General features: G+C 51.6%; 1 protein-coding gene and 6 non-coding genes across 8 annotated transcripts; 2 read left to right on the top strand and 5 right to left on the bottom strand.

Moving 5' to 3' along the window:
* Positions 1–2,540: 2,540 nt before the first annotated feature.
* Positions 2,541–2,650, bottom strand: LOC133233100 (U6 spliceosomal RNA). The gene has a single exon (XR_009731580.1). It is a non-coding gene; the product is annotated as a U6 spliceosomal RNA (small nuclear RNA).
* A 3,475-nt stretch (positions 2,651–6,125) lies between these two features.
* HES7 (hes family bHLH transcription factor 7) lies at positions 6,126–14,178 on the top strand. Of its 2 annotated transcripts, none has more exons than XM_061389699.1 (4): positions 6,126–8,550; positions 9,460–9,555; positions 10,127–10,214; positions 10,552–14,178. In XM_061389699.1, the coding sequence occupies exons 1-4, from the start codon at positions 8,509–8,511 to the stop codon at positions 10,980–10,982; spliced, it is 657 nt and encodes a 218-aa protein (XP_061245683.1). In that variant the 5' UTR covers positions 6,126–8,508; the 3' UTR covers positions 10,983–14,178. The 2 variants fall into 2 exon arrangements, with proteins under 2 accessions (XP_061245683.1, XP_061245681.1); XM_061389697.1 differs by having other exon boundaries at positions 10,534–14,178.
* On the bottom strand, positions 6,774–6,844 carry TRNAG-GCC (transfer RNA glycine (anticodon GCC)). Its single transcript has one exon. It is a non-coding gene; the product is annotated as a tRNA-Gly (tRNA).
* TRNAR-UCU (transfer RNA arginine (anticodon UCU)) lies at positions 11,549–11,635 on the bottom strand. Its single transcript is given in 2 exon segments — positions 11,549–11,584; positions 11,599–11,635. It is a non-coding gene; the product is annotated as a tRNA-Arg (tRNA).
* Positions 12,152–12,233, top strand: TRNAL-UAG (transfer RNA leucine (anticodon UAG)). Its single transcript has one exon. It is a non-coding gene; the product is annotated as a tRNA-Leu (tRNA).
* On the bottom strand, positions 12,666–12,737 carry TRNAQ-CUG (transfer RNA glutamine (anticodon CUG)). Its single transcript has one exon. It is a non-coding gene; the product is annotated as a tRNA-Gln (tRNA).
* TRNAK-UUU (transfer RNA lysine (anticodon UUU)) lies at positions 13,320–13,392 on the bottom strand. Its single transcript has one exon. It is a non-coding gene; the product is annotated as a tRNA-Lys (tRNA).
* Positions 14,179–14,256: the final 78 nt, after the last annotated feature.

Raw genomic sequence — 14,256 nt, 5'->3', positions numbered from 1 at the left:
CCCGCCTTCCCAGGACCCAGGGGGTCCCAGGAAGCTAGCCTGCTCTTTGAAGAACAAAGAGGGAGGAGCTGCGCCTCGGATCCCAGGCCTGGGAAGACGTCACAGCGGGGGAGGGGAAGCGCCACACTAGGCCAGCTGTGCTGTCTCCGTTCCTTCCCCGCCTCCTCCTCAGGGCCCCAGCGCGTGTGGGACACGAGCTCCCCTCCCCCAAGCCCCAGTGCTGCCCGGTGTTAAGCCGGCGCCCAGGAAGAGGCTGGAAGCCCAGACACTCATACACACACTGTGTTCATACATAGACACAACCACAAACGGACATGCACACAGGCCTGCACTGACATGGACGTGTGTCATCCACAGACCCCAATCCATCCCCTTAGACCCTGGAAATGCCCTTGGAAATGCCCTCCAGGGGGAATAGCTGGAGAACAATCACCCAACCAGTCCAACTGGTCTCACAACCAGCCTGAAGTGTATATGATTGTTTGGGGCAGGGGTGAGAGCTTTTAAAGAAAAATGTTAAACTAGGTACAAAAAGTAATATTTACAGTGAAACAAAGACCAGAAAAAATAACTTACTGGTATTAACTAATTGCCTGCCTACACCTCTAATACTCTCAACAGACTGGCTACTGACTTTGTATATCTCAAATCTCATTTTTCCTCTACCACCCATGTACTTACAGTTAACAAGAGCCCCTGGATCATTCATGTCACCTGTGCCCTCTGGCATTGCACTTGCAAGGCAGGAAGTCTAGTGAGTGGGCACAGGTGACAGGAGTTTCCTTGGAAGCCATTCCCACAGCAGGATAGCTGGGCTAACTTTGTGTGGAAGTTACTGGGAACCACAGTAACCGAATTAGCAATTTACATATCCCCAAATGCCCACAGCCACTTCAACACAGGGGGACTGCGTGACAGAGGGGAAGTTGGGAGTGAAAACAGACAGTGGTCTTTACCATTTGCAGTTAAAATATCTATTTTGGCCAATTTTATAGAAGCATATGGTCATGTGAGCCTGTTGCTAGGACCCTCACAGAGGTGTGTTTAAGTGAGGGGGCCTAAAGTGTATATTTCATTGGCTTCATGGTGAATTCACCTTTGAAACTGTAATTTTTTGATGGCACATCTCAAGTGGACTTGCAACTTGCCTCGAAATCCTATTCTATCCTAGAAGCTTTGCTTTCCTATTCTCCAAAATGAACATTTCATACCTTTTTTCTCCTTAAAGGAGCTGCAGCACTCTCCCCTCCAGCAATGAGCTTGCTTGATTCATTCTTTTTTTTTTTTCTAATTTTATTTTATTTTTAAACTTAACATAATTGTATTAGTTTTGCCAAATATCAAAATGAATCCGCCACAGGTATACATGTGTTCCCCATCCTGAACCCTCCTCCCTCCTCCCTCCCCATACCATCTCTCTGGGTCATCCCAGTGCACTAGCCCCAAGCATCCAGTATCGTGCATAGAACCTGGACTGGCAACTCGTTTCTTACATGATATTTTACATGTTTCAATGCCATTCTCCCAAATCTTCCCACCCTCTCCCTCTCCCACAGAGTCCATAAGACTGTTCTATACATCAGTGTCTCTTTTGCTGTCTCGTACACCGGGTTATTGTTACCATCTTTCTAAATTCCATATATATGCGTTAGTATACTGTATTTATGTTTTTCCTTCTGGCTTACTTCACTCTGTATAATTGGCTCCAGTTTCATCCACCTCATTAGAACTGATTCAAATGTATTCTTTTTAATGGCTGAGTAATACTCCATTGTGTATATGTACCACAGCTTTCTTAGCCATTCATCTGCTGATGGACATCTAGGTTGCTTCCATGTCCTGGCTATTATAAACAGTGCTGTGATGAACATTGGGGTACACGTGTCTCTTTCCCTTCTGGTTTCCTCAGTGTGTATGCCCAGAAGTGGAATTGCTGGATCATAAGGCAGTTCTATTTCCAGTTTTTTAAGGAATCTCCACACTGTTCTCCATAGTGGCTGTACTAGTTTGCATTCCCACCAACAGTGTAAGAGGGTTCCCTTTTCTCCACACCCTCTCCAGCATTTATTATTTGTAGACTTTTGGATCGCAGCCATTCTGACTGGTGTGAAATGGTACCTCATAGTGATTTTGATTTGCATTTCTCTGATAATGAGTGATGTTGAGCATCTTTTCATGTGTTTGTTAGCCATCTGTATGTCTTCTTTGGAGAAATGTCTATTTAGTTCTTTGGCCCATTTTTTGATTGGGTCGTTTATTTTTCTGGAGTTGAGCTGTAGGAGTTGCTTGTATATTTTTGAGATTAGTTGTTTGTTGGTTGCTTCATTAGATTCATTCTTTTTTAAAAAAAATTTGTTTATTTGGCTGTACTAGGTCTTAGTTGTGGCACAAGCGATCTTTAGTTGTAGCTTGTGGGATCTAGTTCCCTGACTATGGATTGAACCCGGGTTGCCTGCACTGGGAATGAGGAATCTTAGCCACTGGACCACCAGGGAAGTCCCAGTTTATTCTTTTCTTAAAAAAGAAAAAAAATTATTGAAGTATAGTAAAAAAAATTCATTGAATTTGCCTGTCATCCTTTTGCACAGGGGCCATGCTAATATTATCTATATCATTCTAATTTTAGTATATGTGCTGCCGAAGCATGCACTCCTTGTTAAACAGTGTAAAAGAAACATCTATCAATTGAGAAGGGTTCATTTCATGCCCCAGTTCATCTCTGCAACTTTCTCCTAATATCCGAGGCACTTTACCATTCTAATATTTCAGGGGCCTCGGGATCTGCATAGTATTATGTTTGTAAGCCTGATAAATCCTTTCCAAAAATTCAGAAAGGCTTTCATTTGTTTTGCTGAATTTCTTGAATTTTGTTCAGACTCTTTTCTTTGGTTTTCCTTTGCAAGGCCCTGTCTAGATGCACTAGTAAGTGGTGCTCTCATAAGGCCCTTCTCCTCTCACTGGGGTTCCAGTTTGGTTCAGGGGTCAAGTGTGCATAGCAGATCCTCCCTATGAAGGAGGGTTTCCATCTTTCCAATTAAACAAGTCTGAGAAGCCCGGCCAGCTGGTCATTTGCAGACCTGCTATGAGATAACCTAAGAGAAATCGTCCTGCCCCAGGGGTGGCTTCTGGCCCAAACTGGGTGCCCTGTTGGGTCTTATATTACCAGACCAAGTCCCTGTGCCCCAGAAACTAACACATACCTGTGTGCATCCTAGGTCACTTCAGTTGTCTGACTCTGTGTGATCTTATGGACTGCAGCCTGCCAGGCTCCTCTGTCCATTCGATTCTCCAGGCAAGAATACTGGAGTGGGTTGCACACACAGGATTTCCTAATTGATCCCTATGAGGAGGGGAAGTCCTGAGCCCCAGTCAGGAATTGGGGCTAGGTAGGAACAGAAGGCGGAGAAGGCAATGGCACCCCACTCCAGTACTCTTGCTTGGAAAATCCCATGGATGGAAGAGCCTGGTAGGCTGCAGTCCATGGGGTCGATAAGAGTCGGACACGACTGAGCGACTTCACTTTCCCTTTTCACTTTCATGCATTGGAGAAAGAATTGGCACCCCACTCCAGTGTTCTTGCCTGGAGAATCCCACTGACGGGGGAGCCTGGTGGGCTGCCGTCTATGGGGTCGCACAGAGTCGGGCACGACTGAAGCGACTTAGCAGCAGTAGCAGGAACAGAAGGTGGTAAAAGGAGTGGATTTCTAAGACAGCTTGCTTGGCTTTAGGAGATAAGGTTTGAAACAACATATTCTCACTCTCATTCCCTTCCTTTTCTTATTTTCCCTGATGTAATAGCACAAATGCTTACACATAAAGGATTTCATCATTCTTCCCTACTTCTTCCCAGAATAGCCACCATAAAACCATAAATAGCAATTGATCATTTCTAACTATCCAAAGGATGACTTGTTGCTTTGCTGCTGCTACTGCTGCTGCTGCTGCTAAGTCGCTTCAGTCGTGTCCGACTCTGTGCGATCCCATAGATGGCAGCCCACCAGGCTCCCCCATCAGTGGGATTCTCCAGGCAAGAACACTCCTTGCTGCTGCTGATTTTAGGAACCCTGTGGAATCTTTCTCTTCTCTCTGGGAATGTTCTACAGATTCGCCGCCTCCCCGCCCCCCCCCCCCCCGCCCGTTGTTATTTTCTTCCATTTGATATCAGTAAAAAGCTTTAAATATCACAAAATTAATTTGGTTGTAAATGGAGAAACAGTACCAAACAAAATGAAATGTAAAACCCAAAGGACAACAGAAAACCCTAAACAGAGCCTCAAGTTCGGTCTTGGGGTTTTACATATACGAATGACACAGCAGACTGCAAATAACATAATTAGCACAGCAAGGGTAGCAGTACTCGGTGCACAGGGGCCCAGGATAACTGTGCCTAAACCCCTTTTAGAGATCCTAACAGGTACTGTGGCCACGCATTGCTTCAGTAAAATATATTCTTCACACTCATGAGTTCTCAGTTCTCTGCTGTAATCAGATCATTTATCCACAATGTACATCAGAGGACTTTCTTTAGAGATAGCTGAAACATTCCCCATTTATTTTTATGTTTTAAAATTGTTTATTTTATTCCTTTGACTGCAACTAAGACTCATTGCAGCATACCGGCTTCAGTAGTTGTGGTGCACCAGTGGGCTTAGTTGCTCCAAGGCATGTAGGATCCTAGCTCCCTGCTGCTGCTGCTAAGTCGTCCTAACGGGGGATCAAACCCGTGTCCCCTGAATTGCAAGGCAGATTCTTAACCATTGTACTACCAAGAAGAAGTCCCTTCTCCCATTTCAAAATACAGAAATACAAGACAAAAAACCCCCACAAATGGCACACAAAAAGAAACTAAGGAACCAGTTCACAAACCAGGTAAAAGTTCAACAACACTTGCCTCTCTCCAATAAGGTACTTACTCAAATACAAAACAAATTGGCGTATTGCAGAGAAAAAGTCCCAAAGAAAGAGGAAATAAGGTTTATGGCTGTAGACACCAGAGTGACTTACCCAACAGTATGGAGCCTGCTAGCTCTCAAATGTCCATCCAGCTGTCAAGCGCTAGGGCACTCCATGCCATTCCAGGGAATTCTGAAGGGCAGATCCTCCAGACAAGCGGTCCTGGCAGCTTACTGGAGGATTCCCCAACCAGGCCCAGGTGGCCATGATCAGCAAGGTTCTTTACTGGCTTACCAAGTCAAGCTCCCACTGCTTGTAGTAGCTACAAGCCGAGAAAATGAGAGACAGTTGTTAGGGGGCGAGGAATAACTACTTTGCTTGGAGAGCCAGCAGACCAAGGAGATGGTGGACTCCTGTTTCAAAGAACCATCTGGCCTGAGTTAGAATTCAGGCTTCTTGTATACCAAAAAAGGGAAGAAATAAAGTTAAACATTTATTGGTTCTGGTCAGAACTGTGTGAATTTCTTCCTGCAGGCGCTGACAGGCAGGCCAGGTCAGGATGTTTCCTGGGAGCTAAACAAAGGTGTTTTAACTTAATGCTCATTACCTGGGAGGCAGGGCTCCCAAAGATGGGCCATTATGTGTAACTTAAGCTTATAGGCAACATCCCTTTAGTGATTAAGTTGTCACAGAATACAAAAGTTTCCCTATTAGATGATCACCAGAGTAAACTAGCCCTGTACTCTCAAGTCATAGCCATGACTGGCTGCCCCTCCCCCACCCTCATAGCCATCTTATATTACTTTCTGTTTTCTTAGTCATTTTCTGTCTCCCCTACCCCCACCATAATGTAAGTAGCAGGAGAGTCCAGTTGCAAGGTACCCTCAATGCCTAACAACACTTGGTGCACAAGAGGCCCTCCAGAAATAGAGGCTTCGTAATTGAGTACAGGGGCTGCTCACATAGACATACAAATACTCAGACTGTTGTAGAGTTTCCTTCTAGGGGCCACTGTTATGGCTTAGAATTGAGAAGAGAGCATTCCCAGTCGCTCACACAATCCAGAAGCGGAGAAGAAAGACTTCGAGCCTAGCCCAGATGAAGTTGAAGGAGACAGGAGTCAGGAGTCCGAGGGACCCGGCCCCCTGCCCTCACTCACAAGTGGCCGCGGCAGTCGGCGGGAGCCAGGCCACCTGCTGACCCGACGCGTGCGGGATCAAAGCGGCTGGGAAGGGGCGGGCGGGGAGTGGCAGGAACCTGGAGGTGTGAGCGAGCTTCCCAGGGGATGGCCGGAGCGTGGGAGCGCAGAGGGCCGAGCAGCCACGGAGTACTGCAGGGACCATCCCAGAGACCTGGGAGACCCGGAGCCAGACTTGCAGAGACCACGCAAGACCCAGAGAGACCCAGCGCAGAAGTCAGGAGACCAGGAAATAATGTGAAAAAGACGGAGACAAAGACGCTGAAAGACGGCGGGACAAGAAAAGGCCGTGACCGTGGACTTAGAAAAATAAACCGGGTTCCAGAGGACAGAAAATAAGAGAAAGAGCGAGGAAGAGAAAAGGAAAGAAAAGCCAGAGTCTTAGAGCTTGAGAGCAGGGACGACCTCGCGCCTCCCTCGCGGAGGGCCGAAAGGACCCCCGGGGCAGGGATCCCAGCGCGCGGTCCTTTCTCAGGGTCACGCCTGTGGAGGTGCGGGCGGAAAGGGGGGGGGAGAAGGAGGGGTGTGGACAGCCATCCCAGGCTGGGAGGATGGAAGTGTGAGGACGTTCGGAATCAGGGTCTCGACCCAAAGCCTCATACTTTGACACAGAGTAAAAAAGTAAAATCTTAAACAAGAAATACAGACATCTTTGGGGGGAAAGGGAAAAAAAAACAACCGATGCATTGGCCGGGAATCGAACCCGGGCCTCCCGCGTGGCAGGCGAGAATTCTACCACTGAACCACCAATGCAAGCGTACCCTGGAATCTCCTGGATCTATCTTATCTTGTAGAGCATCGTGGTGACCATCTCCAAGTAGCTTTCTAGTCAGGGGCAAGGCAGAGGAACAGTCCCAATAGTAGATGTGGGTGGAGCCCCGAGCCATCCTTCCTTCCGCCTGGATCCGGTCACCCGGCCATAAAGTCGCCCCATATGGCCAGGGGCGGCCCCACACCCGGGTGCGAACTGCCCGGGGCCCCGAGCCTCGCGTGCAGGTGACAAAAACTCAACCCGAGCCCAGGTTCCCAAGGAGGGGGGCAGCGGGGGCTGCTGAGGCCATACATCTGCGCTCCCATTTGGCTCAGGTAGCGGGAGGTGGCATGTGCTGGGCTTCCTGACTGCAAATGGGAGCGCCCTCCCCAAGGTCTGCGCTCCTCTAGCTCGGACTTTGCCAAGGCAGGCTCCGTGAAAAAACCAAGTTGTGGACGGGAGCTGGGAGGGCTCGGAGGAGCCCCATCCGTCTCTGACTACGAAGCTGTCTTCTGACTCAGTCTGCAACCCTGTTTTGTGTCCGTCCCTGGTATTCTTGCCGTCCCGTTAAATCTCTGATTTTACCTTCTCAGGCATCATTCCGCATTGTGTCATGCTCTTGGTTTGAGGTGGGTGTTGATCCCTTTTTTTTGTTCCAGTTTTTGTCTTTTAAAGAAAACTGCCTGCTCTTTGCTCCCCTATAATCACGAGGGGTTCGGAGGAGCGAAGAACCCCGGAGCACACTTATGTCAGGTGATGACCTGGCAGCCCTGGGCCTGAATCTCCTATGATTAGTTTTTAATCAAATACTTCTAACTGGAAAGAGCTCTCCACCGGTGCTTCAAAGCCTCCCTACCTCTTCCATGAGGTTTCCCCCTGCCCCAGTCTAGCCATCCCTCATGATGATGACCCTTTCCCTGAGCACCTACTTCACCGTCCTTCTAAAATAACTACTTGATAACACATCCTCTTTCCCACTGAAACTTGCAGGAATAAACCAGGCCTCCAGCCTATATCTCAGCATGAAGGGTAGCCTAGACCAGCCTAGACAGGTGCCCAGTGGTCACAATGAGTGCATAGATGTTGGGGGAACTGAATATGATTGACTTAGATCGCACAGAGCTTCTTCCACCTCCAAAGTCCCTGGTGAATTAGATCCAGCCAGCACACTCAGGTGACTCTCTATCCCAAGTAGGAGGTGACTTTGGGGGAAAGGTGTATAGGATCCAGCTTAGGGGCTGAGGGGTGCTAACTTTTTATTTCAGTGTTAGTGGGGGTACAGTGAGCTCCCAAGAAAACTGAAATAGTGAACGGGTGCGGGGTGGGGGAACTCTGAATTCCCTGAGTTCTGTCCCCAAATTACTCCAACTCCCTCTTCCTCTAATAACTTCCCTTCAGCTAGGTTCCCGCCTCATTATACAGCCTTATGGTCCTTAAACCAGCCGGTCCCGCACCGGCCCCTCATTTCCCACACTCCCAGGCCATTTCCACCTTTCACCCTCTCCCTTGTGCCCCTCCCCTTTCCGGGAGCCTCGTGCCCAGGGTCGAGTCCTGTGGGATCCTGAAGGGGCGGGCCCGGGTCCTAACCTCCCCCCTACTCGGAGCCTGAGGGATATAAGGCTCAAGGAGAGCGGAGACTCGGTCCACACTAGGGTCCGGAGGAGCGATGGTCACCCGGGATCGAGCCGAGAATAGGGACGGCCCCAAGGTGAGAGGAGGGCGGGGAGGGAGCAGAGGTCCTGGACTGAGGAGGGGACAGGGTCCCTGAGGGTCAGGGAAGAGGCTGGAGACGCGGGGCTGGAAGGGGGGACCCGAGGAGCCAGGGGCTGGGGAGGAAGCTGCAAACTATGGAGAAGGGGCAGCGTCAGAGCTGTAACTGGGTGGGCGGTAGAGGCAGAGGTCTGGGTGTGGGTGATGGCAGTTGACACCTTGTGCCTTCGAGGGCTTGGGGAGGGCGGCGGCAGAATTTGAGTAAAATAAGCAGGAGGAGCACAGAGCTAAGGGAGGAGGGTGGAAACAAAAATCGGAGAGGATGGGCACTCGCTCCACGCGGGCTGTGAGAGGGCGCTGGCCCAATGCAGCCTTGTAAGAGAAGGTTCCAGAGGCCCGAGCCCGGGTGGAAGACTTCAGAACCAGTGGAGAAGGGTGACCGCACACACGGGTTAGAGGGAGGGGAGGAGGCGCGGGCGCGCTGGGTGTCTCCCTTTCTACACTCAGGGCCGCCAGCTCAGCCCGGCACCTTGCGGCCCACGCGTCTGGGCGCAAAGAGGGCCCCCAAAGTTCTCCACTGAGACAGAGAAAGACTGCACGAGACGGAGACGTAGAGAGAAAGGAGGAGGAGGAGGAAGAAAGACACAGAGAGGGGAGGAGGGAGGACAAGAGTGAGAGAGGAGAAAGCAGAAGACCCGGGAGAGAGAGGAGGCGAGCTACAGAAATTCACTCCAGGGGCGTTGGGAGGGGGATTGGAGAGGGATCGAATGGGCATGGCCCTAGGCTCTCTGGGGTCTTGGGGAAGGGGTGGAGGCCGGCCTATCCCAGCGGCGGGATCCCGACGCCCCCGCGGCCGCGCTGAGTCTCGGTCGGGTCGGCCCCGCTCTCCCTTTCCTGCTGGTCGCAGATGCTGAAGCCGCTCGTGGAGAAGCGGCGCCGGGACCGCATCAACCGCAGCCTGGAAGAACTGAGGCTGCTGCTGCTGGAGCGGACCCGGGACCAGGTCAGTTCTTCTGCCATCACCTGGACCCTAAACATTCCGTCCTCGAGTCCCAGGGCTTCCCACTTGGGTAGGGACATTTGCTGCTTTGGAGACCCTGGCCCCAAGGGACCTTGGAATTCCAGCCCAGCCCCCTTTCCCGTTCTCAGAACGCGATCTTCATCGCTACCCCTAGGGTCTGTAAGTTTCAATACCCGGCTCTAAATTTCACTCCCAGGGTCAGTCAGTTTCAATCTTTGGGTCTGTAAGTTCTCCTTCCTCCCCCCTACCTCCGACCCCTCTCCAAGATAGGCAGCGGGGTGGTTAATTTCACTCCCTAGGTTTGCTGTTCAAATCCCTTCCTCGCACTATGGGTTGGTTTCATCCCCTCGGTTTGGACAGTTTCGTCTCAGGGTGGGCCAGGACCGTTCTTGGTCATCTCCACTCGGTGTTCCGTAGCGCACTCTGCGGTCCGCGCGCAAACGCGATCCGGGGGCACCCCCAGCTCCCGCATCCCCCTCCCTTCTTCCCCCTGCCACTTTCCCCCTCTCTCCCCACCCCTTTCTGTCTCTGCGCCCTCCCCTCCCATCTGTAGAACCTCCGGAACCCGAAGCTGGAGAAAGCAGAAATACTGGAGTTCGCCGTGGGCTACTTGAGGGAGCGAAGCCGGGTGGAGCCCCCGGGTACAGCGCGGGGGTGGGGCAGCGGAGGGAGGGAGCGGGTGGTTTCACAGAGGCCCGGGTCTGGGTAGACGGGGAGGACCCTGCGGAGGACGGTGGGCTTGGGGAGTGGCAGGCTCTGCTCCGAGGCGAGGTTAATAATAACACCCGCGCGTGTCTGTCTCTGTGTCTCCCTCCTTTTCTTCCTCTGTCTGTCCATGTGGCTTCCTGTCTCTGTCTCTGCGCCTGTCCGGCTTCGGTATCTCTGCGCCCCGCCCCTTCCCTCTTCCCCGATGGGACCCCCTGCCCGGCCCGCCGGTCCTCCCGCCGGCCGCACCTTCAGGGGTTCCCCGATCCCCAGCCCAGGACGCCGAGGCGCTCGCCAGCTGCTACTTGTCGGGATTCCGCGAGTGCCTGCTCCGCTTGGCGGCCTTCGCGCAAGACGCCAGCCCGGCCGCGCGCGCCCAGCTCTTCTCCGCGCTGCACGGTTACCTGCGCCCCAAGCCGCCCCGGCCGGAACCGGGAGAGCCCAGGCCCCCCGCGCCGCGCCTACCGCTGGACCCCGCCGCCCCAGCGCCCGGCCCCGCGCTCCACCAGCGCCCCCCAGTTCACAAGGGCCCCCCCAGCCCGCGCTGCGCGCGGTCCCCGTCCCCCTGCTCCCCCCGAGCCGGTGATTCCGGCGCGCCGGCCCCCCTCACCGGACTGCTGCCGCCGCCGCCGCCTCACAGACAAGACGGGGCGCCCAAGGCCCCGCCGCCCCCGCCGCCCGCTTTCTGGAGACCTTGGCCCTGAGCTTTGAGGGGGGGGTGGGGGCGGGGGCTGGGGGGAGGGGTAGAGACTCCAGCCCGAGGGCAGCAGAGGGACCCGGGCGTCCGGGTGAGGTGCTGGGGAGGGCGGCGGGGCGCGCGGGCGCCGCGCGCGGGTGAGATGTGGTTTATATTAGAGTATCTATATAAATATATATTTCCTTGGTTCCTGTCCCTTCTCCCTGCCCCCCACCCCCCGGCGTCTAGGATTGTACCCTCTGCCCCCAGCCCAGCCCCAGTCCCTTCCCGAGTCCCTAGTGCATGGAATAAAGTGGTTATCAAATCCCCGTGTGTCCCCGAGCCAGGGGCCTGCCTTTATCTCGGCGTCCACGCCCACTTTCCCTCCCCTTCTGTTTCCCGCCCCCAGTCCTGCTCTCCTCGGCCCGAGCCCCGGGGCAGACAGGTAAGTAAAGAAGAGAGCAGAGCGGAGGCTGAGGTGGAAACTAAAACCAGCTAAAAAACACTGAGATAGGGTAGGGGGAGAAGGGTGGGAGCCTTTTAAGAAAAAGCCGGATAAAGAGGAAAAGAAAAAAAAAAACAATAAAATAAAATCGACTCTGGTGGGATTCGAACCCACAACCTTTGAATCGCTCTTTCGTCACTAGAAGTCCAATGCGCTATCCATTGCGCCACAGAGCCACCTGGTGGGCGCCAGCGTCTGACGGCTTACGGGTACTAGAATGGGAAGAGGGCGGGGGGAGGGGGAGGGTTGTGAGGGAATTGGGCGGGGCGTGGCAGGAGCGCGCGGTTTGGACCTCAGAGGCCTCCATGGAAGAGGTAGCGTGCGCAAAGCGTGTGAGCGAAGTGGGAGTGAGGGCGCACAAGGGTGGAGGAAACAGCGCGACGGAATATGAGCCAACGAGCGAGTATGGAGCTCGCTGGAGGTTTGGGGAATTCTTCTAGTTCAGGCGCACCCCACTCCCGGATGTGGTCCCATCTCTAAGAATAAACTTGTTTTGTTGTTAATTTCTGTGTACCTTTGTTTTTTCTGGTCTATCTGCTTTGTCATCTGCTGCTTTGCTGTCCGAAGGAATCTCCATAATTCTCAGAAGAAAAGCAGCCAATTTAGGGCAATCATTCGTAGAGCCACACCTCCCACCTCCCCCTTCCTTCTAGTCTCTTAGGAGGACTGTGAGGACGGCTGTCCCCCACGCAGGTAGCGTGGCCGAGCGGTCTAAGGCGCTGGATTTAGGCTCCAGTCTCTTCGGAGGCGTGGGTTCGAATCCCACCGCTGCCAGACCAGAGTTTTTCTCTAGCTTAAAGCACCATTGGGGAAGTTTTTTGTAGAATATAATTTATTTAGTTTTATGAAAACTCCTGGTAGCGGTCTCACCAATTTGTATTCCAGACAGAACTTAAGTCTGCATCCCAGCCCCAAATTAATACAAAATGGAAACTTCTAAAAAAAAATCTCGGATCTCCATTATCGATCTCCGCTTTGACATGTCATAAGATAATATTCAAAACAATTTGCTATATATTGAAGTGACTCTCTGTAAATTCTCCTAAAGGCGTGGTAGAGGCTCGAATTATCTAGTCTGGAAAGCTCAAAAGGTAAGAACCAGCTTAATTTTCTTTCAGATCCTTTCAGAACATAAGAGAATATCATACACAAAACTCATAAATAATACAATAGAACACACGGGTATTGAGTGAAAAGAAAATATAAAGGTTCCACCGAGATTTGAACTCGGATCGCTGGATTCAGAGTCCAGAGTGCTAACCATTACACCATGGAACCAACAACGTTCCACTGTTTTTCAGAGACTATGTATATATTATCAAACTTCCTACTCTGCTTCCACTTTGCCACTCTCAGGAGATGAAGCAAAATAAACGGAGTTGTCGGATAAGATGAATACCACTTTCAAGCACCTGAAATATGAATCTAAATGTGCTTTAATTATAAATACACACCGTAATTAAACGATAGTATGAAAAAAGTTTAAATTTAATAATTTTAAAATATTGATTACATGATAAGACAGACTATATTGGGTTAAATAAAATTTTACTAAAATTAATTTCAAAAAATAATTTCACCTATTTCTTTGTACTCTTTTTAATGTGTGGCTCCTAGTAAAATTAAATTCACACGTATGGCTCGGGTATGTACTCCTCTAAAACATCTCTGCTCTCACTCCACTGTCATTCCTTCTGCCTTCTGAATAAAACCCTGAAGTACTTTAATTTCGTTTCCTCTTAACACCATCTAACAAACTTGCCTTATTCTTTTCCTCTGTTATGTTCGAAGGAATACAAATATTTACGGTACTGAAAAATCCAAAGATTGTCGTGCACCAACCAGTAGAGAAAAAGTAACCGCCCGAACAGGGACTTGAACCCTGGACCCTCAGATTAAAAGTCTGATGCTCTACCGACTGAGCTATCCGGGCTCTCCCTCAGACTTTGTTCTACTTTCTATAAGAGTTTTGTATTGACGAAATTCATTCGCGAAGCGAAGTGACTGTAGTTATGTGTGTATGCAAGGGACTCCAGAAGAAACCGAGAGAAAGCTGGTGAAGCCAGTGACCGGTGATTGCTTTTTATCGGACCCCCCTCAGCACAGCAAGTGTTAGGACGCTAGAGCCTAAGCGCCGCCGAAGCTGGGTGGGTGCGGCATCGGCACGGCCGCGCGGGGGCGCTTCCGCAGAGGGCTTCCCTCTGGGAGAAGTTTGTTCCCAGTCCGATGACCTAGGTCCCAGGCACCCCACGTACCTGGGCCGACCCTGCCTACCGCCCCAAAGCCAAGGGTGGGCCGCGGAGAGAAAAGGATGCCACATGAAGCCTTCAGATGCTGTGCTCCCGGAGACGACTTCGGTACCCAGATCGGCCACATTCCAAGGGAGAGGCACTGAGTTCCGCCGTGCCATAGATCCGGGACACACAGGGCCGGGTTGGGGGTGAGGGGGGTACCAACTTCAGGAGGTGACAGGAGGGTTGTTTATGACCCCTATGCCATGTGTAGAGATGCATGTTAGACTCGCGTGAGGCTGTAGTCACGTGTGATTTATGGCTCACTTGTGTATAGTGATTCACATGGATGATTCACAATTAGGAATGCGGGTGCCCTGTGCCCAGTTCTGACAGAGAGAGAGAAGGAAAGGTTTTCCGGGAGGCTGAGGAGTGGGCGGACAGGGCATCAGTTGGCTTCTGACCAGGAACAGATCAATGTCCCAATCATGCAGGCGTCACCTAATGCCTGTCTCCCTCTGGCATCTGGTCCCTCCCTTCCCAGTAGGACCCGGGCTCCTGATAGC

Source organism: Bos javanicus, chromosome 19, assembly GCF_032452875.1.
Source record: "Bos javanicus breed banteng chromosome 19, ARS-OSU_banteng_1.0, whole genome shotgun sequence".
NCBI lineage: Eukaryota > Metazoa > Chordata > Mammalia > Artiodactyla > Bovidae > Bos > Bos javanicus.
The sequence above is the reverse complement of the archived record's forward strand: the minus strand, read 5'-3'. Positions and strand labels throughout refer to the sequence as shown.

Bases quoted from the DNA above. Each gene is read 5' to 3' on its own strand.
- HES7 (XM_061389697.1), top strand. From the start codon at position 8,509: ATGGTCACCCGGGATCGAGCCGAGAATAGGGACGGCCCCAAG. The intron at 9,556-10,126 runs GTCAGTTCTTCT...TCCCATCTGTAG, and splicing joins TGGAGCGGACCCGGGACCAG to AACCTCCGGAACCCGAAGCT. The intron at 10,215-10,533 runs GTACAGCGCGGG...CCGCACCTTCAG, and splicing joins AAGCCGGGTGGAGCCCCCGG to GGGTTCCCCGATCCCCAGCC.